Below are 19931 nucleotides of genomic sequence, written 5' to 3'. Positions count from 1 at the left end.
GTAAATCATTATATCAGTCAAAGTGTTTTTTATGTTACTTCATACGCGAAGTTAACGATTTTCAGAGTTGGTTGGAAATGCTAACATGAAGCTTTAGTGTGATGATTTATTAGCTAGAGAATGATCTTTAGAAGAATGTAGGTGGATAGTTCCGTTAGAGTACGGCAGTATGAAAATTGAATAGAAGTTGAAAATGAGCGAAGGGCCATTAAAGCGACAGTTTTCAAGATGACGCACATTTTTGCCTAGCCCGTACGATGTACGCGGGGACTTGAAGTATGTCTCCAAGTCCACAGGCAAAAATGTGCGTCACTCTTGTTGCTCATAAACTGACTGCGGCTGTGGAATAGTTCTAGCGACGTTTTTCATCACTACCTAAAGCCCCACGTCGCGAGAGCATTTCCAGTCGATGGTGTGTTATAATGCAGTTCTTCTTTACCCAACTATTGTGTTGCTCCTCTCGTCATGACCAACGTGATCATCTCAGAGAGAAAGCAGTAGGGTGGTTGTTGCGTGCTGTACCATCATCAGCATTGTTGACGGCTACTCCCGCCTTGAGTTGTTACATTCAAAGTGTTTTTTATGTTACTTCATACGCGAAGTTAACGATTTTCAGAGTTGGTTGGAAATGCTAACATGAAGCTTTAGTGTGATGATTTATTAGCTAGAGAATGATCTTTAGAAGAATGTAGGTGGATAGTTCCGTTAGAGTACGGCAGTATGAAAATTGAATAGAAGTTGAAAATGAGCGAAGGGCCATTAAAGCGACAGTTTTCAAGATGACGCACATTTTTGCCTAGCCCGTACGATGTACGCGGGGACTTGAAGTATGTCTCCAAGTCCACAGGCAAAAATGTGCGTCACTCTTGTTGCTCATAAACTGACTGCGGCTGTGGAATAGTTCTAGCGACGTTTTTCATCACTACCTAAAGCCCCACGTCGCGAGAGCATTTCCAGTCGATGGTGTGTTATAATGCAGTTCTTCTTTACCCAACTATTGTGTTGCTCCTCTCGTCATGACCAACGTGATCATCTCAGAGAGAAAGCAGTAGGGTGGTTGTTGCGTGCTGTACCATCATCAGCATTGTTGACGGCTACTCCCGCCTTGAGTTGTTACATTCAAAGTGTTTTTTATGTTACTTCATACGCGAAGTTAACGATTTTCAGAGTTGGTTGGAAATGCTAACATGAAGCTTTAGAGTGATGATTTATTAGCTAGAGAATGATCTTTAGAAGAATGTAGGTGGATAGTTCCGTTAGAGTACGGCAGTATGAAAATTGAATAGAAGTTGAAAATGAGCGAAGGGCCATTAAAGCGACAGTTTTCAAGATGACGCACATTTTTGCCTAGCCCGTACGATGTACGCGGGGACTTGAAGTATGTCTCCAAGTCCACAGGCAAAAATGTGCGTCATCTTGAAAACTGTCGCTTTAATGGCCCTTCGCTCATTTTCAACTTCTATTCAATTTTCATACTGCCGTACTCTAACGGAACTATCCACCTACATTCTCCTAAAGATCATTCTCTAGCTAATAAATCATCACACTAAAGCTTCATGTTAGCATTTCCAACCAACTCTGATTATATCAGTGATTTTGTCGAATTATCTTAAAGAAAAATAGTAGAAATTGTCATTACTGATCATTACAAAACGTATCGCATGACAAATGTAATGCTCACTGCGTGTGATCATTTCTTCGATTATATTTCATATTTAATTGCAATACCTTTCGTGGACCTTTTATAGCATCGTAATGCTTGTTTACTTTGCACGATAGGTAGCCGGTTTGACAGTTCAATAGGTAGACTTGGCTTCACTCTTGGCGTGACTCATTATACACCGACTCTAGTCTGATGCATTAGGTTGTCAACATTAAAGAGCCTGAATTTATAAAGAGACGACATCTTATCCATTTGACAGGTCTTCTGCTCGATTGGAATGACTTTTCGTATGACTTTGACAGATAGTCGATTGTTCCAATTTTGACATATCGTCTCTTTATAAATTCAGGCTCTTTAGTCAACATCAATCTGAGTAAACGAGAAATGTCAAACTGAGTAAAGGCGACTCAGTCAGCCGAATCCGGGATTTAGGAAAAAATGCCAGCTGTGTCGGAGCAACGATCTAAGAAACGGCGAAATTATTGTATAACACAGACCGAAATTAATTAAGGAATTGCATGCGGAAACGGTTTTCAGTCGTCTTCAGCTCCAGTTAAATGAACCTGGAGCTGGTAATTTCCATTTTTTATCAAAAAAATAAATAAATAACAAAAAAGAAGAAACTTCCTGGCTGAAAATCACAGAGTGGTTTTGACACACTTTGCGCGAGAACGTTGTTTACTCAAAAGTGAGTAAAAGGGTATCTACTCACTTTTGAGTAGCCATACTGGCCATACTTCCAGCTGAAATGAGCATGTTCGACTCAATTTTGAGTTGTTGCGAGTTACCGTTTACATATTGCCCTCGTATCAATAATCCGAAGTCGCGAGTGAGCTGCGAGATGCAAAGTTACATTTGCGAAGCGATAGAAAAAGTGCTGCCAGCCAGTCGTTCAGGTGGACTAGAGGATAAAAATGTATCAAGTTCCCTTATTCGATTCTATAACATTCCCCAGAAAACCATTCCCCAGAATTCCATTCTCCAGAATGCACCATTCCCCAGAATGTACCATTCCCCAGAAAAGATGATGAAATTAGTTATTTTCACTTTTTTTTTTTTTAGTTTTGATAATACACTATGTTTACTTTTATGGAACTATGTATTTACAGGGCTGTTACAACAGGCGTGGACAGGCATGGAAAATCATTTACATTCATTTCATGCATTCATTTACATTCATTTTCCTCTAACTTTTTTCATCAACAGCATTCCGCAAAATGATGCAAAGAGCTTTTGTAGGTTTTGTTATTAGCTACAAATTTGGCCATAAATCAAATCTGTATCTCTTATGCATCACGAACTAGAGTGGGCAGAACTTGTTACTGTTTTTCAGTGAATGTAAAATACATTCACTTAAAAACAGTAGTGGCTTCTGTTGGCTCTGGTTCGTCATGCATAAGAGACACGGATTTGAGTTTTTAACAAAAGTTGTAGTTAATAACGAAGCCTACAATAACTCAATACATCATTTTGCGAAATTCGGTTGATGAAAAAAGTTAGGGACAAATGAATGTAAATGAATGCACGAAATGAATGCAAATGATTTTTCATGCCTGGGCGTGGATTTCGCGATTTTCGCAGATTTGATCTTTCAGTCGCGAAAATCGCGGAAACATTAAATGATGTCGCGGAAATCGCGAAGGGACTGATGTGTTGTCACAAAAATTGTGGAATTCATTGTAACGTTTCCGTCCCGGATTACTTTGCTGTGATCAATTTTGTTGTTCATTTGACTCTCTATTTTTGACCGGTTCAAACCAAACACCCTGCAAATAATCTAGAAATAATCTCAATTCCATAAGTCGCACCGGAAATTTCCTAGGGTCTGTCCAATGTGAGACATTCTCATGTGTTTTTTTATTTCCAATATGAACATAGCATTTTTCGTTGTCAAATCATAAAAGAATTGTATATATGCGAGTAATTGCCGTGTATACCGGATATTCTAGGTTCTCCAAATCGTCCTGGAGTTCAGTTAATTTGTTCTACCATATCAATCAAGACTGCAATAATGTCTGTAGTATCGAAATATGTCCAAACAGATTCAAAGTGTCTATGTGGATTGTGCCAAACCTATTTCTACGTATACAAGATGTTATAGGTTCTGAAATCATTCTGGAGATCAGATTATTTTTCTACTAGATCACCCAAGACTAATTCAATATCTGTAGTATCGAAATAACCCCCAAACAAATTTACAGTGTCTATGTGGATCATTTCAGCCTATTTCCGTGTATGCCAAATGTTCTAGGACTTCCAAATCGATATTTCGATACTACAGATATTATCCTAGTCTTTGTTGATCTAGTAAAACAAATCATCTGAACTGCAGGACGATTTGGAGAACCTAGATCATCTGGTATACGTGGAAATAAATCATACATTATCCATATAGAAACTGTGTATCTGTCTGGAAATATTTCGTTACTAAAGACATTGTCCCAATCTCGGTTGATCTAGTAGATCAAATTATCTGAACTCCAGGACGATTTGAAGAACCTTGAATATCTGGATTACTCGGAAATAGATCATGCATGATCCACACTTTGAATTTGATTGGACATTTTTCGATACTACAGACATTATTGCAGTCTTGGTTGATCTAGTAGAACAAATCAACTGATGTCAACTAATTTCTTTTTCAAGTTCAATTAGTATAAAATTCAGGAAAAATATTCAGTTAGGCTTCCGCTTTTCCAAATCTGAATTGCCGGGCCTTACGCTTGACCCCTGCCATCAGATTTTGTACAGCCATCTTGTCCACCTTTTCGCCGCATAAAGCCAGTTTGCCTTGAACTGCTACTCGCCCTTAGCAGTTTTTTTGGTCTTCTTTAGGTTCCGCTTGACAATAGCCCAGTATTTCTCAATTGGGCGGAGCTCTGGCGTGTTGGGAGGGTTCTTGTCCTTGGGAACCACCTGCACGTTGTTGGCGGCGTACCACTCCATGGCGTTTTTACCGTAATGGCAAGATGCCAAATCCGTCCAAAACAGTACGGAACAACCGTGTTTCTTCAGGAAAGGCAGCAGACGTTTATTCAAACACTCTTTCACGTAAATTTCTTGGTTGACAGTCCCGGAAGCTATGAAAATGCTGCTTTTCAAGCCACAGGTACAGATGGCTTGCCAAACCAGATATTTCTTTGCGAACTTTGACAGTTTCATGTGCTTGAAAACATCTGCTACCTTTCCCCTTCCTTTTGCCGTATAAAACTCCTGTCCCGGAAGCTGCTTGTAGTCGGCTTTGACGTAGGTTTCGTCGTCCATTACCACGCAGTCAAACTTCGTCAGCATCGTCGTGTACAGCCTCCGGGATCGCGCTTTGGCCGTCGTATTTTGTTTATCATCGCGATTTGGAGTCACTACCTTCTTGTAAGTCGATAGTCCGGCTCGTTTTTTGGCTCGATGCACGGTTGTAGACGATACACCCAGCTTATTTGCGGCATCTCGGAGAGAGAGGTTAGGGTTTCGCTTGAAACTACCGGCAACTCTCTTTGTCGTCTCAGCGGCTTCCGGTTTTCGATTTCCCCCCGATCCAGACTTCCTGGCTGTCGACAAACGTTCCCCAAACACTTTAATTACATTTGTAACGGTTGATTTGGCGATTACTTTTAGCGATTTTGCCAACTTTGCGTGCGAGTAGCTCGGATTTTCGCGATGCGCGAGCAAAATTTTAATACGCTGCTCTTCTTGCTTGGACGGCATTTTGAAAACTGAAGAGTGAATTCCAAAATCAAAATAGGAGCAACATTCTACACACAGACACCTTCAAAATGAAGGGTGTTCAGGTTTTTTAAATGCAAAATTGAAAGAAATACGTCAAGTTGATATTGACCAAATTTTGACCGTATCACCCTTTAAGTGAAGATGATAGGGGAAATGGCTCTATGTTGGCCTATGTATCTAAGATTAGGCCCATCGCTAAAAATCTGCTATTTATCAATTTTATCTAGATGAACGCGTCATTGGGATGGTACTAATTGATATTTTTGGTCGCTATTGAAATTTTAGTCGATTGCTGAATTTATGTATGGGCCAAAATTAGGGGCATTTAGGCCGACATTCCATGCATTTTCCCTACATTGTTATTTTTAATATTTTTTTTCAAGTGTTACAAACAATACTCCTTTAGCTCAGTCAGTAAAGGCGCAGTTACAAAGCAAGTCCATGCTGGAGGCGACTGAGTTCGATTCCCGTCCGGTATATTAATTTTTCGGGTTGGAAAATTCCTCTACTTCCTTTGGGCATAGGATGGTACAGGCATAAAAAGCTCTCAATTAAAATGTGAAAGTACTTCAAAGAACACAAAGTTGAGAGCAGGCAAAAATCTAATATGCTATAAGCAATAAGTTTGAAATGCTATGTAGTAGTATACAAATGGTATTTTTAGGCAATGAAAACAGTTTTTTTTTTGTCGCGTATTAGTATTTGAAGTCGCGGATTTGTTTTTAGAAATTACGGATTTCGCGGATCAAATTAAGAAAATCTTGCAACAGCCCTGATTTATCAATTCCAAACCATTTTTTAGCTCTTTATAAAATGACAACCTTCAAGTTTTCGAGCACTTCGTTCATCATTTAAAAAGTCAAAGGGTCTATTATGCAATCCAATTCAACCAGTCGGAAACTGTTAAACCTCATCGAAGAATTGTTCGACCTGAGTTGAAGAATTTCTCGTGATGGATTAAAAAATCGGTGCATGGAATGTTGAACTACCGATTACAAATTTATAACATTATTCCACACGTTATTATCCCGAATGGGCATTACCCCGAATCCCTTGCGAAAAACTATTGATTATATATTTTCCTTACATATTAAAAGAAGGGAATATTCCCTTCTTTATCGTATATCCAAAGAATTAATTATTTCCTTTTCTTATATTTTCAAAGAACGGAAAAGCCCTTGATCCATTAAGAAGTTTTTCTCTTCTTTTTATATACGTGAAAGAAGATTCCAGGAGTGACTATAATAAACAAAAATAGTCAATCTAATACATGGCATACTTTTCTGGGTAATGGTATATTCTGGGGAATGGTTCATACTGGGGAATGATTTTCTGGGGAATGTTATAGAACCAATAATTATTATTCGATGCAATATGCACGCTATTCTGAGTCTACTCAGTGATTGGGTAGATTCCACTCATTCTTACGTGCAGTATGAAGTTGTCAAAAAATGAGTAAGCTAGATTTGTTGTGATGAGTAGAGTCTACCCAGATTCTGGGTAAATTGCAGTAATTTATTTTTTCCAAAGTTTAACATGGCGAACGCTGATCAAAATGATGTTAGCGCAGTGAATTAATTTCAAGTGGTACCTAACTGCTAAACAAGAAGTATAGCTACAAAACGGTGTGGATTGCGAAAGCTGTCAGCAGCTAGCTGGTAAGTAAATTGTTTATATTTGGATTAAGAAGTTCATTTTAACTTTCCATTATTCAGGAATTCTGTGCCTTATTCCATTGTAAGAATGGACAACAATCCCTCAAAAATGTTGTTTGCCTCGAATCCGGCTGGTGCAAGATGCAGAGGTCCACAATGAGGTAGGTGATTAGATCAAGTGGAACAAGATCTATGAAGCGTGGGACGCTCGAGAAACTGGACAAAAGCAGCCATGAACCCAGTTAGCTGGCGCCTTGGTTTGCGCAATATTGTGATGCAGGTGAAATCCTGGGGAAATCTGGACCAGAAAAAGTGAAAGTAAAGTGTCCTATTCCTGGCTCTACCATGCAACCAACGAACCAGTACAGATCCCGAAAGTGTGTGAAGTTTGCTACTTGCATCGCTCTCCAACTTATTGCAGGAAATCTTCAAAATCTTCATCACTCTTTTTTATCTACTAAGTGTGCACGCATCTCACAACAGCAAAGCGAAATTTTTCCTGGATCGTAGATAGAGTCCCCCCCCCCCCTCGGTCATCTGGTGTAAATTCAAAAATATTACAAAACGAATATAGATTAAATTTGATGCAGTTTATGTTTTTTTCGAAATTTATACATTGGTTCGATTAAAATTTTCGTCAAAATTATACTAAGTCCGAATAACGGAGTGTAATTCGATCAGTGTTTACTGAAATGATAGGAAAAAGAACATGTGGATTCTCTTCGGAGCTTCGTGCTGGTGAAGAGCTTCGTCCCGGCGGATTTCTACTTCACCTGTGATCTGCTGGGCAGCTAGACTGCGTGAGCACGAGTTCATTCTAATGAACATCGAAATTGGGTTGTTTAACTTTGAAAACTATACCGATTTTTATATATCATCTGATAGAACTTCGTTTTCTGAACACAACGATATTTGCCATGCCATTCAATTGACTTGATCAACTCATTTGAATTGAAAAAAGTTGAACCAGGTTCAACTTTTCAAGCCAATTGAATTCAACTGAGTTGATCAATTGACTTGCCCTGTCTAAACCCAGCTTAACAGCTCGCTCCCATACAAAATCCCACCAAGGGGCGCTAAGATGGTGAATTTTTGCTATTTAAAATAGTTCCAGTGTACTAAAATTGATGAAATTTTGGATTTTGGTTCCATTTTTAATGCAGATTACGAATATGTATTTACCTCAATACCCCTAAACAACCCAATCAACCACTTCATTCGAGCATTTAAAATGACGTTTACTACCACTTGAACTTTGAAATAAAACATTATTTTGAGATTTTTTCTTCTAGTACCACGAGGAAAGTAGCCAAAATTTGTGCATTTCATAAAAAAATATAAATTAGTTGGTCCAGTTTTATGAAATCGCTGGTAGAAAATCATACCAAAACTGCTTGACAAAGTGGTCAATTGGGTTGTTTAACTTCGAAAAATATACCGATTTGTATACATCATCTGATAGAGCTTCGTTTTCTGACCACAACGATATTTTAATCGATCGCGTAGACATTCATCTCGAATTTTAAATCAAGATTAAAATTTTTGATCGTTGACACTAAATCTATTCGTTGACAGCTCGCTCTCATACAAAGTCCCACCAAGGGGCGCTAAGATGGTGATTTTTGCCAATGTAATCGTACTTATTTAAAATAGTTCCAGTGGACCAAAATTGATGAAATTTTGGATTTAGGTTCCATTTTTAATGCAGATAACGAATATGTATTTACCTCAATACCCCTAAACAACCCAATTGTAAGTATTTTTTAAATAATATTCATAAAAAAATAAAATAATTAAAAACCATCCTGAGACAATTTTAATATTTATTTGGAAACAATAATATTTACCATAAATAAAATAATGAAGCGAAAAATACATTCTCTCGAATAAACCGTAAACCGTAAGTATATTCCGATTTTATACTATGGCACGCATAAACCATTTTTATTCTAATACCATTGACAGGCATACAAAGCAGTACTCTAAGACCAGAAAGTCCCGAAGAAACGTGCTCAACTTTTTGGCTCAGCTCTGGTGCTCTCTTCGGTCCCAAGCAAATCGATGCACCCCCTTTTTTTTCCTTTGGTTTGTTTTTATTTTTCCGTCGATCTTGTTTTCCGTGCTGAGCACCAATGCTACCGACGTGCCAGGAAGGCAACCCGCATAAACGCGAACCATAAATTGACCTTACCGAAAATGGTTAAAAATTGTTTATAATCCTTCAACAGAAATGGTTATGGAACTTTACAAGAACGTTTAATGATAAAGTTTTAACCTTATGTATTATGGTTTTTTGGAAGCGGACCTTACAAATAATGAGTTGTTAAGAACCATTACCATTCCAAATTCTTGTTTTCTCCATATATTTTCGGGAGGAGGACTATATTAGAACCTTTTAACTTATGGTTTGAGAACATTAATGGTTATGGTTATGGTAGTCAGTAAGGTCCATGAATAGTTTTGTAACATCGATCAACTTTATGTGGAATATATCGCGAATTGGTTGCCTGTAAATTACTGATTACCAATTCACGATATATTTCACGTAAAGTTGAGCGATAATACAAAACCATTAATGGACCTTACTGACTATCATAACCATAACCATTAATGTTCTCAAACCATAAGTAAAAACGTTCTAATATAGTTCTCTTTTCGAAAATGTATGGAGAAAACAAGAATTTTGAATGGTAATGGTTCTTAACAACCCATTATTTGTGAGGTCCGCTTTCAAAAAACAATAATACATAAGGTTAAAACTTTATCACACAAACATTCATGTAAAGTTCCATAATCATTTCAGTTAAAGTTTAGGAGGGATTATAAACAATTTATAATTATTATCGGTAAGGTCAAGTTATGGTTCGCGTTTATGCGGGAGCTCCCACACCTGGACCCTATACCTATCGACCCATCAACTCATGAACCGGGGACCAACGGCTTTACTCCCCCTTCCCCGAAGGAAGGCATGATCCAGAGATGTTATGCCTCAGAACATCCCGGCGTCGCCTACTGGTATTGAACCCAGGCCTGTTGGGGTGAGAGGTAATCACGCTTACCACTACACCACCGGCGCTGTTGATGCACCCCTCGAAATATAGGAAAATCCATGAACCCCTAATTTTATCTGTCAAACTTTCATAGCGAATCAAAACAAACATAGTGTAGTACTAGAATTTCGACTAGAATGGGGTACGTTAATCGATTTGCTTGGGACCAATAGGCTAGGCAAGTAGTGAGCCAATTTAAATTCGATTGATGACAGATGATATCGATTTTCGAAAAAAATAGTTCTGGCAACTCTGATTGACAGCACAACAAAATGCAGTCCCATCAGTTTGTTTCGTCTTTCAAGACTGCCCCCGCAAACGCAGTTGTTGCTGTCGTTTTTGCGGCTTTCGCTGTCAAGCAAGCGTCAAGAGGGTCAAGCCTTCATCCATCATCCGTGTCTGTTTTTGCTCTGGGGGCCGTAGTGTACGCGTTCATTACTTTTTCTCCATTATTTTAGCTTGGTATCAACCGCAAACCTGCTAGTTTTACCTTCACCATTGATATCGAGCTCATCTTGCGCCGGAGGAATTGTTGCATGTTGCGTGAAAAAGCAGCTAGTGGTGTGTGAAGTGCGCGGTTTGTTGTGCTCCGATGGGAGGCCTAGATGTAACGGGATGTTGTAGGCTTTGTTTGAAGGATGCTTCCAGTGCTACCGCGGTCCGAATCGATCTGCAGCAGGAGCAGATCGTTGCGGACCTAATTTATGAGCTATACGCAGTCAATGTAAGCTAGGTTGTGACGAGGGTGGGTTGTGCGGAATGGGTAATGATTGTTTTGTGTTTCTCGCAGATTAAATCCTCCGATCGGGGATCGAAGTTCATTTGTATGCCGTGCTACCGGAATGCCAGCGGTTTGAAAAAGTATCTCGATAGTCATAAGACAAAGACATCACTTGTATCGACGAACCAAAAAATCCTGGAATCGCAGGCCGATGGCTTCCTGGAGGACTCGGATGGTGAGTATGGATATGTTATGGGCTGAATTCGATGGGGTGTTCCAAAATGGTGGCTAGCGGAGATAAGAACCAACGATTTTTCGAACAGGCCAGATAGCACAACAGATGTGACATTATTGCACATTGTAAAAAATGGAATATTTTGGTCAACATTGTTAACCGATTTTTCGGACAGAGGCTCGTATGAGCTTACTTTCCCCACTCGTCCCTAGAAACTGATGTGTTAGTTTCAATATCGGTTTCGTATCAGATTTCAGATTAGGGTATCGATGTCTGATATTTTTTTGTAAAAACATATTCATTGATTTTTTTAAACGGACCATGATCATCACCTCGAAAAAAAGGCCCCTTTGCAAAATTTGGGCTCAGTGGGTCATGATTTAGGGGTACCGCAAAGCGGTCAGTGTTCGAACTTTTTCATTTGAAAAATATCTCAGGTAGCGGGTGCAATTTCGGATTTTAACATTTTTATTATGATGCCAAATGCCTTTAAAAAATCATGAAACGTCGAGATCTACTGCTAACTCGAAACATTTTGTTGTTGTCGAAAATCGACTTTCTGAAACGAAGAAATCAGAATTTGTTGTTTCTTAATACACATAAAATAGACTTTCAACCTTATCCCTAATAAGCAAATACCATAAACGAACGATAACCCAAATAGTCTAACTTTGCCACAAATGGTTTGGATGATACCCCGAACACGTCGTTATGCAAAATAACTATACCATTTTTATTAGGGATGCTGGTTCGTCTCCAAAACATAATCTAGTGTTAACTAAAAATTTTGTTTTGGCAAATATCAACTTTCTGGAACCAATTTTTTTTCGAAATTTCACGAAAAAATTAAAGTTTGAACAAATGAGTTTTTTTTTACAGTTGACTTATAGTACGTTCAGACTACAGAGTTATAACATGTTATAGCGCTATCTTGATGGTGGTTTCTGTGTTGCAATTATTTGACAACCGTTATAACATGTTATAACTCTCCAGTCTGGACAGCGTTTAACACTAGATCTAGAATGTTTCATGCAATTTTAAGTAGTTTGGCATCAAAATAAATTTTGATTTTCAAAAATTCACTAAGGCTATATGAATTTTCACTTAAATTTGACACTTCAAACATAAATTATAATGTTCAAAAATCCCTCTGTTATTGATCGTCCGGTTTTTGATAAGGTGTTTGTCAACATTGATTCCTGGTCTGTCAGAAATAAATCTGGTACAATAGCAGATTTTTTTTTGAAAATTATTCTTCGGTGAATGGACGCTTATGTGGACTGCAGCTCGCTGCTTGCGGGCAGCCTTTTGTTGTGTACTGGAGAATAATGTTCAACGCCACGCGCCGAAAGCACTGCTGCTGTTGCTGATGACGACCGATCGGACACCACCACACACGGTGATTGAATAAGCACCGCTCGGCGAGACCGGAAGGAGTTCGATTTTGAAATCTGTGTTAGGGAACCGCTTTTTTGCAGACAATTGGTGATTGGAGTGGGACATTTTTGTAATTTACGATAGTAACCTATTGAAACTTAATAGTGTTCATTTGGGCAGAATCTTAGAAAATTTTCCAATCGATTGGCTTGTTTAAAATTAAAATCCATCCGCTTTGACAGAGTTATAAGTGGCCAAAACCTGACCACTTTTCGCAACGCGGTAGATTTTGGTTTTTTGAAATTCAACCCCCAATATGTTGGCGAAAGACGTAATTCTACATAAAAATGCATTTTAAGTGATTCGGCATCAATATATTTTTTTTCAATTTCCGAAAGTTCATAAAATCCCAGAAAGACCAGCGGTGTAAAGGGCCAACGTGGAAGACTTCCATCCTGGGCGGCTGCTCGCTTTTGCCTTGACCTGGGCCCAGGTCAGATTCCTATCGACTTGCTTAATTTCCTTCTTGAGGCTCCGCCGCCATGAGCCCCTGGGTCTGCCTCTGCTGTATGGTTAATTTGCTTAACGACGTGTTCTGGGTATCATCCAAACCATTTGTGGAATAGTTCAATGATTTGGGTTATCGTTCGTTTATGGTTATTTTTTATTAGGGAAAGCAGCCCACGGTTCGGTACACGGTCAATTGCACCTACCATGATCTCGTCGATTACGATTAGAAACAGTAGCGGTGATAGTATACATCCTTGTCTCACACCAGCGACTACCCGGATAGGGTCGGACAAGGCTCCGTTATGCAGAACTCTGCACGTGAAAGCCTCATACTGCGCTTCGATGAGGTTGACGATTTTATCCGGGACTCCTTTGCGTCTCAGGGCGCCCCACAGATTCTCGTGATTGAGACGGTCGAAAGCTTTTTCGTAGTCAATGAATACCAAATAAAGGGACTCTTGGAATTCATTGACCTGCTCCAGGATGATGCGGAGCGTGACAATATGGTCCATACAAGATCTTCCGGCACGGAATCCTTTTGTGTGTGCCACTAAGTAAGGGTTCGATTACCGCTCCAGCCGGTGGATCTTTTCGTAAATGGAATTTTTCTTACTGGTCTATAGACCAGTCTACTGGGTTTTGTGTTGCTCGTTGTGTAGTATTAGGTGTTCAGTGCGTGTAACCTCTGGTTGAAGATGGTGTCAACTATCTATTTAAGTGTAAAAAATCTCATAATTCTCACAATTAAGAGCATGGTTAGGGTTCCAGTTGGAACGTGATAGCCAAATGAAGATTAGATTGGACCTTCCTATAATTGTTTGATCTTTGCAGAACTTTTCTTCAAGAACTATTGCTATATATTCTCAATTATTGCTCCCAAGGTTTCCGAACTTTTCAAAGTTCTACAAACTTCTACAAAGCTTCCTGTACTTTGTCAATATTCACTGAACTTCTCCAAAGTTGTCTAAAAATTCCCTGAAATAAATTCTTCAAAATTTCCTTACCTTCTCGCCTAAATCATCTGATTATTGTAGATTCTTCAGAAGCACTTTTAAGCTGTCTTAGACTTTTTTGAATTTATCTTAAGTTCTTGAAGCTCCTCCAAAATTATCTGAGCTTTGCCGTGGTTAACTAAACGTGTTCAAATGTCCTTCAACTATCTCGAAGCTGCTGATCATTTTTTTTTTCTAAATTTCTTTATTTTTCATTGAACTTTCCTGCAGTTCCCTAAACACCCCAAAAGCTTTCTAAACTTCTTCCCAAATATTTTCTGAATTTTATATAGATCATTTTCAGGTTAAATTGCAAAAAAACATCATGCTCGACCTTTTCCGATTTGTATGTAACTTTGTTATGAAGTTTATTATGGGCAATCATTCACATTTGATCTTAAATTCAGTTTTTAATTTCTTGAAAAACTCACAAAATAACTTTCCATTGTATGAAAATGTCCCTCATAATTGAAATGACGTCTGAGACAAATTTGTATGATAAATAAACAAACATGTATTCATTAGAGTTGTATTATCTTGCTAAATTCTCGACAGTATCACGAACGCAACTCATCCCACAGTATTGTTTACCTCTCAATTCCAGACGATGTTGTCTACTGTGAATCGCGGACCGGTTATCGTCCACCGATTTCATCTCCGGTGGATATGCTATTGAATCTGAAAGACTGCATGCGGAGTAAACGCTTTCGGGAAGCATTGAACGACCAGCACGAATTGGGTTACGTTCTGTTGTCGGGGCCGATCTATCAGAAGGCTACCGAGACCGTGCTGGACGAGTGGCATCCGATTCAGTTGTACTGCCAAAAATGCCGGCGAAAATTCGAAGATCAGATCAAGTTTGACGATCACACAATCTCATGTAAGTTCAAATGTATTTTCTGTAGCCGAAATTATACGCACGAGGAATCCCTTCGATTACATTCATGCCCTAAACGGGACAAGCATATTAAATCGAAGAAGCGCAAATTTAAACCGACACTTCCGGCTACTAAAATTACACCGCCTACTGCGGAGGAGCAAAAGACTGCTGCAGTTGAAAGTACAGAACAGGGCAAAGATAACGCAACTGTACTGCCGATTCCGGGTTCTTTACCTGCTCCCAGTGAGGCCCCTCGTATCGAAGGAGAGGCAAGTTTGGACGCAGAATTGACGAATCTACTGGAGAGGTGGTATGGTCAAGGAGAGGAAATCGAAGAACTCAGTCATCTTAGCGTAGGAGAGATTGATGCGCCACAGGACAATGGTACTTTCATCAACTCTGAATTATATAGTAGGATCATCGAGAGCAGATTGCTGAACAATTCGTCTGGGTCAAAACCCGCTATTTCGGTTAAGCCCATGAGCCAGTTGGTTGAAACACCTGTAGAACAGATGCTGCCTTCTACGGTGCCAGAAATGGCGTCCACTTATAATCCTCCAGTAGATGTGATAGAAATCGATGACGACGATGACGTGGTTCCCTCTACTAGTGCTCCAGTGGCGGATAAAGCTGAGCAAGCGCTGAGCGAAAAAGATATCCTGAGCATTGTCAAACATTTCCGAGGTATTGATGAAAACGAATCATATCTTGTCAAAGCAAAGATCAATGGAACTCAAAAATTGATTTGCATCAGTAAACGAAAGAATGATGGTGGTATTCAAAGTTCTATAGTGAACACGGGTTCCAATAGTAATTCAGCTCTTCAGACAGGCAGCAGAAAACTTCCGCAGAAGCAAATTGTGATAACACCCACAGCTAAGCTACCGTCAATCGTACACAGAGCCAATACAGTGGTGCAACCGGCTTCTACGAAACCTACGTTGATTGTGAAGAACGTTTCCGATATTAACGGGGCTCCCATTCCATCAGTGGCCACCAGTTCAAGAGGTCCTCAATTGAAAATTTCACACGTGCAGTCTTTAGTTTCGGATCCTGGGTTGACTCAAAACTCTAGATTGACAAATCAGCAAAGGATACTGAATGGACTTCCTCAGCGCATCGCACCAGGTACACCTGCGACGGCTACTAGAAAAGTACCGACTGCATCATTCACCGTAAGGTCTGCTGTGCCAAAACAGTCGGCTGGCGTTGTCAACAAACCCGCTCCGCAAAGAATTATAGTCGGTAGTAATTCGTTGAAGTTTACCGGTGGCAGTGGCTCTTCACGTTTTCTGCCCATTGCTCCGAAGCCAAACGTAGGGCCAAGTCCGCCAAGGACTTCAGCTCAGCAGCGGATAATCGTACAGCGGAAACAAGTTCAAACGATTATTCAATCATCGACGGTGACTCGCACGAGTAGCGAAGGTAGTATTCAATCTACTACGAGCAGTAGTTGCACTACCGATATTAACAATTCCCTATTGAGATCACAACTGCTTCAGCAACCACAGAAAATATATCCGACCGCAAGTGGGGCTGCTCAGAATGGAAATCGATCCGCTGCGTCCAAAGCATTAGATGGACTTTCCGGCACAACTAAACAGTTCATGGTAAACAACACGACCATAAAACGGTTGAATTAATCTCACACTAGCCAACTCCTACTCCTAGCAATGCAGAAGCAGAACTAGGGAACAGGTATTTATACTGGTAACAAATTATAACATTCTTCAGTACACAATGGAATTGGAATTGTGCGATACATTGAACGTGTAGGTTATTTCGGTATAATAAAGCACTTATAAGTGTAATTAAGTTGTCGCGGGTTATTCGTATATCACAGCTCCATTATCGAAATTCCTTAGTTGACAGTAATGCTGCATGACAAATGAATTTTTCTGAAAAATATCCAAAATACTACAGAGAGGTTGACAAATTCTTCCAGCTTTTATTCTATTTGTGGTATACTGCGGTTCATACGTCTAAAAGATCATCACTCATAGCACTTGACTGATAAATGTCGTTAAATTTCCTGTAGTTCACCAACAACCTAACAATATGACCACCAAAACTCACATTTGTTACATTGTGCTGCTTTTCGAGGTCATTAATAAATTTTATTCAAACTTGACAGTACCATCTATGACAATGTAGCAGAACATTTTCGAACTCCGGTTGGTGTCTTCGCTAATACATAGTGCGACCGTCATAACCTCCAAAGCGACTTCATTGATTATTGAATTCATAGTCGTTAAGAAAATAGCATCCAATATTACCTTATTTAATTTATTTTCATATTTAAACATATACAACCTTAAACCTAAACGCGAACGCAAAGTTACTTCTCAAGGGGAGCATAATTCAACAATTTTTCAATCAGATCGACGTGACCCAGCAACATACGGCGACAGCAGTACCGCTTCAAGCCAAGAGCATCCAAAGCATCACTGTAATCGAATAAAATAGGTAGAATGTTATTCAGTACAGTATTCATCCACCCAGCCTGCAGTGGAGCTCACCCTTCCGTGTATTCGGCCTGCAGCAATCCGAGATAGGCTTCCCATTTGTTGCCGATTACTTTGCCGCATGTGAAGCAACGCACCGGGATAATCATCTTCGGGTTGATTCCAGTCGTAGCCTTTTGGCTGAAAATGATAATTATTTCCAACTTACTATAATGGATGAACACAAAACGTAGAGTGGTGAACAGTTTTCTTACCAGGCAGGATTGAGGAAATTCTAGTAAAATTCGGCCTTTTCCCGCAGAGCTTCTAGGAACGCGTTGATGCACTTCTGTCGTGAGTCTCGTACTAATTTCGATTCAAAACAAAAACTTGACAGCTTGCTTTCGAAGCAGTTTGACAGCTGTCAGTTTCTTTCTGAACCCATTGGAAATTAAATGGAATCGATGGGAGTCACGGAGACATTCAGATACTCATCGATGATTAAAATATAATCACTTTTTATTTCTGTGTGAAATTTTACTCATTAATGTGTTTACGCTGGTTACCGTGCACGTGGTGTGGAGTCACTCGAAATGATTGTCAAAAAAATCCAACTGGTGCTGTAAAAAAAAAATCCAATGAGCAGGACCAACACCAAGGCTTACGTCCTTAAACAGATTTGATCAAAAGATAAAGTATTAGCAACAATCAATACGAAACTAACGATTTTAAATTGGCTCACTACTTGACTAGCATATTGGTCCCAAGCAAATCGATTAACGTAACCCATTCGAGTCAAAATTCTAGTACTACACAATGTTTGTTTTGATTCGCTATGAAAGTTTGACAGATAAAATGAGGGGTTATTGGATTTTCCTATGTTTCGAGGGGTGCATCGATTAGCTTGGGACCGAAGATAGTACCAGAGCTGAGCCAAAAAGTTGAGCACGTTATTTCGGGACCTTCTAGTCTTAGAGTTACCGCTATGGTATTAGAATAGAGGCAACTCTAAGACCAGAATGTTTGGGTTGTGTCGTTTGAAGTGTAAACGTTTAAATTTGATCGTTTACACGTTAAACAACACAATCCAAACTTCAAATCTTATGTTCCCTACCAGAAACTCAGCCAGATTGTGGCGGCCATAAACGATCGTAAAATACTGGATACGAATAATTCCGGACTGATTAATCATTTTGGAAACAAACACGTTAATAGCCGATTTTTTTTTGTTCGACACATAGTTTTTCGTATGAACGGTTTGCAAAAGGTCTTATTAATTTCTGGATAACAATTCGAGTTTAAGGTTCGTTTAAGGCATTTTGAAATGTTGAGCTAGATATTTAACCTGGTTTGTTTTAAAAATGATGAACAGCAGCAGAAGACTTATATTTCACCGTGGATGATTTTAACTGTCTTGACAACTAAAATCCGAATTGAGATGCAGAATAATTTATCCTCAACATCGGAGTCACACTCAGGACCTATGGAAACCTGGCTAATTGCCTGGACACGTCCTTTCCCAGTCAGGTATGCTTTGAACCCGACCAATGTTCTTCAAATAATATCTACTCGGACAGTGCCCAGTTACTAGGCCAGTGTATATACTAAGAGTCCGTTTATTGAGCTCCAAGAGCTTTTTGGTATGTGTTACATTTGAAGTTATAAATCTATTCGACTGGTTGCACTTCGTGACGGCCATCCAGTTGGCCATCACCCTTTGTTCTTCCCAGTTCCATTTTTACCGTACAGTTTGGTTCTGCGCCAATAAACGGTGAATTGGAACCTAATTTTGCGAGATCGTCTGCCCTTTCATTCCCTTCAAAGCCACAGTGTCCAAGAACCCAATATAAGTTTACTGAGTTCTGTTTGCACAGCTGTCGCAACAAGAGAATACATTCCCAGACAATCTTTGATGTACATTTGTAAGCACGAAGCGCTTTTAGTGCTGCTTGACTGTCAGAAAACATACAGATATTTGCACATTTATATTTTCTCCTTAGGCAAACACTTACACATTCAAGTATGGCCACGATTTCCGCTTGAAACACTGTTGGACAATATCCCATCGCTACTGAAATATTTGTCCCAGGGCCAAAGATTCCTGCACCTGTTTGTGCTTCAATTTTTGAGCCATCTGTGAAAAATATGATTGAGCCTTGACGAACGCTAGGACCACCGACTTCCCAATCCGAACGCAACATTTCACATACGTTGAAGGGAGTGTCATAATTGTCCTCTGGTTTCATCCAGTCTCCATTCATACTCATCACTGGTCCTCTTTGGAAGTATTGTTAAATGCTTAGGTGATCAACCCGATTACCAGGCATGACTTTTTTAGATCTTTTGAGCCTTAGAGCACTTCTTTCCGCTTCTAGTTGCACGTATTCATGCAAGGGTAGTAGATTGAGAATTGCATCTAACGCTTTTGATGGGGTGCTGCGCATCGCACCCTTTATAGCAATACATGCTAGACGTTGTAGTTTTGCCAGCTTGCCAGACAAAAAGTTAGGTTTCACGATAATAAAAAAAATTAGCTATAAGAGGAAAAGGAGACCAGAAACGACTATTAAATTAAAATGTAAACAAACTAGAAAATTAATTGTAAATAATCTCTGTCTTTTCCTTGGCCTTTTTAATCATTTTAATTGGGTTTCTAAATTTTGAAAAATGTATCGGTTTTT

General features: G+C 39.4%; 2 protein-coding genes across 3 annotated transcripts in view; one reads left to right on the top strand and one right to left on the bottom strand.

Annotated features, from left to right (window-relative positions):
• Positions 1-10458: 10458 nt before the first annotated feature.
• On the top strand, positions 10459-16599 carry LOC135703612 (uncharacterized). Its single transcript, XM_065224888.1, has 3 exons — positions 10459-10815; positions 10882-11047; positions 14531-16599. The coding sequence occupies exons 1-3, from the start codon at positions 10684-10686 to the stop codon at positions 16447-16449; spliced, it is 2217 nt and encodes a 738-aa protein (XP_065080960.1). The 5' UTR covers positions 10459-10683; the 3' UTR covers positions 16450-16599.
• Positions 16600-17078: 479 nt separating this feature from the next.
• The window catches only part of Rpb10 (DNA-directed RNA polymerases I, II, and III subunit Rpb10), a 195449-nt gene continuing 192596 nt past the window's right edge, over positions 17079-19931 (bottom strand). Inside the window, exons 1-3 of one of the 2 annotated variants that reach the window (XM_065225560.1) lie at positions 17526-17598; positions 17326-17451; positions 17079-17253 (exon numbers count right to left, since the gene is read on the bottom strand). In XM_065225560.1, coding sequence (XP_065081632.1) covers positions 17145-17253; positions 17326-17420 — 204 coding nt within the window. In that variant the 5' untranslated portion in view covers positions 17421-17451; positions 17526-17598 and the 3' untranslated portion in view covers positions 17079-17144. Of the gene's footprint in view, positions 17254-17325; positions 17452-17525; positions 17599-19931 lie in introns of those variants that run through there. The other variant, XM_065225569.1, reaches the window with a different exon arrangement.

Source organism: Ochlerotatus camptorhynchus, unplaced genomic scaffold (genome assembly GCF_037179485.1).
Source record: "Ochlerotatus camptorhynchus isolate MF236.1 unplaced genomic scaffold, CSIRO-AGI_Acam_v1.1 ptg000021l, whole genome shotgun sequence".
Classification (NCBI taxonomy): domain Eukaryota; kingdom Metazoa; phylum Arthropoda; class Insecta; order Diptera; family Culicidae; genus Ochlerotatus; species Ochlerotatus camptorhynchus.
This window is presented reverse-complemented; position numbering and strand designations above follow the sequence as displayed.

What these genes read in the sequence shown, in the direction of transcription:
- LOC135703612 (XM_065224888.1), top strand. Translation starts at nt 10,684, where the DNA reads ATGGGAGGCCTAGATGTAACGGGATGTTGTAGGCTTTGTTTGAAGGAT. An exon ending in ATGAGCTATACGCAGTCAAT is followed by an intron (nt 10,816 to 10,881) that starts GTAAGCTAGGTT and finishes TGTTTCTCGCAG; the next exon opens with ATTAAATCCTCCGATCGGGG. An exon ending in CTTCCTGGAGGACTCGGATG is followed by an intron (nt 11,048 to 14,530) that starts GTGAGTATGGAT and finishes TCTCAATTCCAG; the next exon opens with ACGATGTTGTCTACTGTGAA.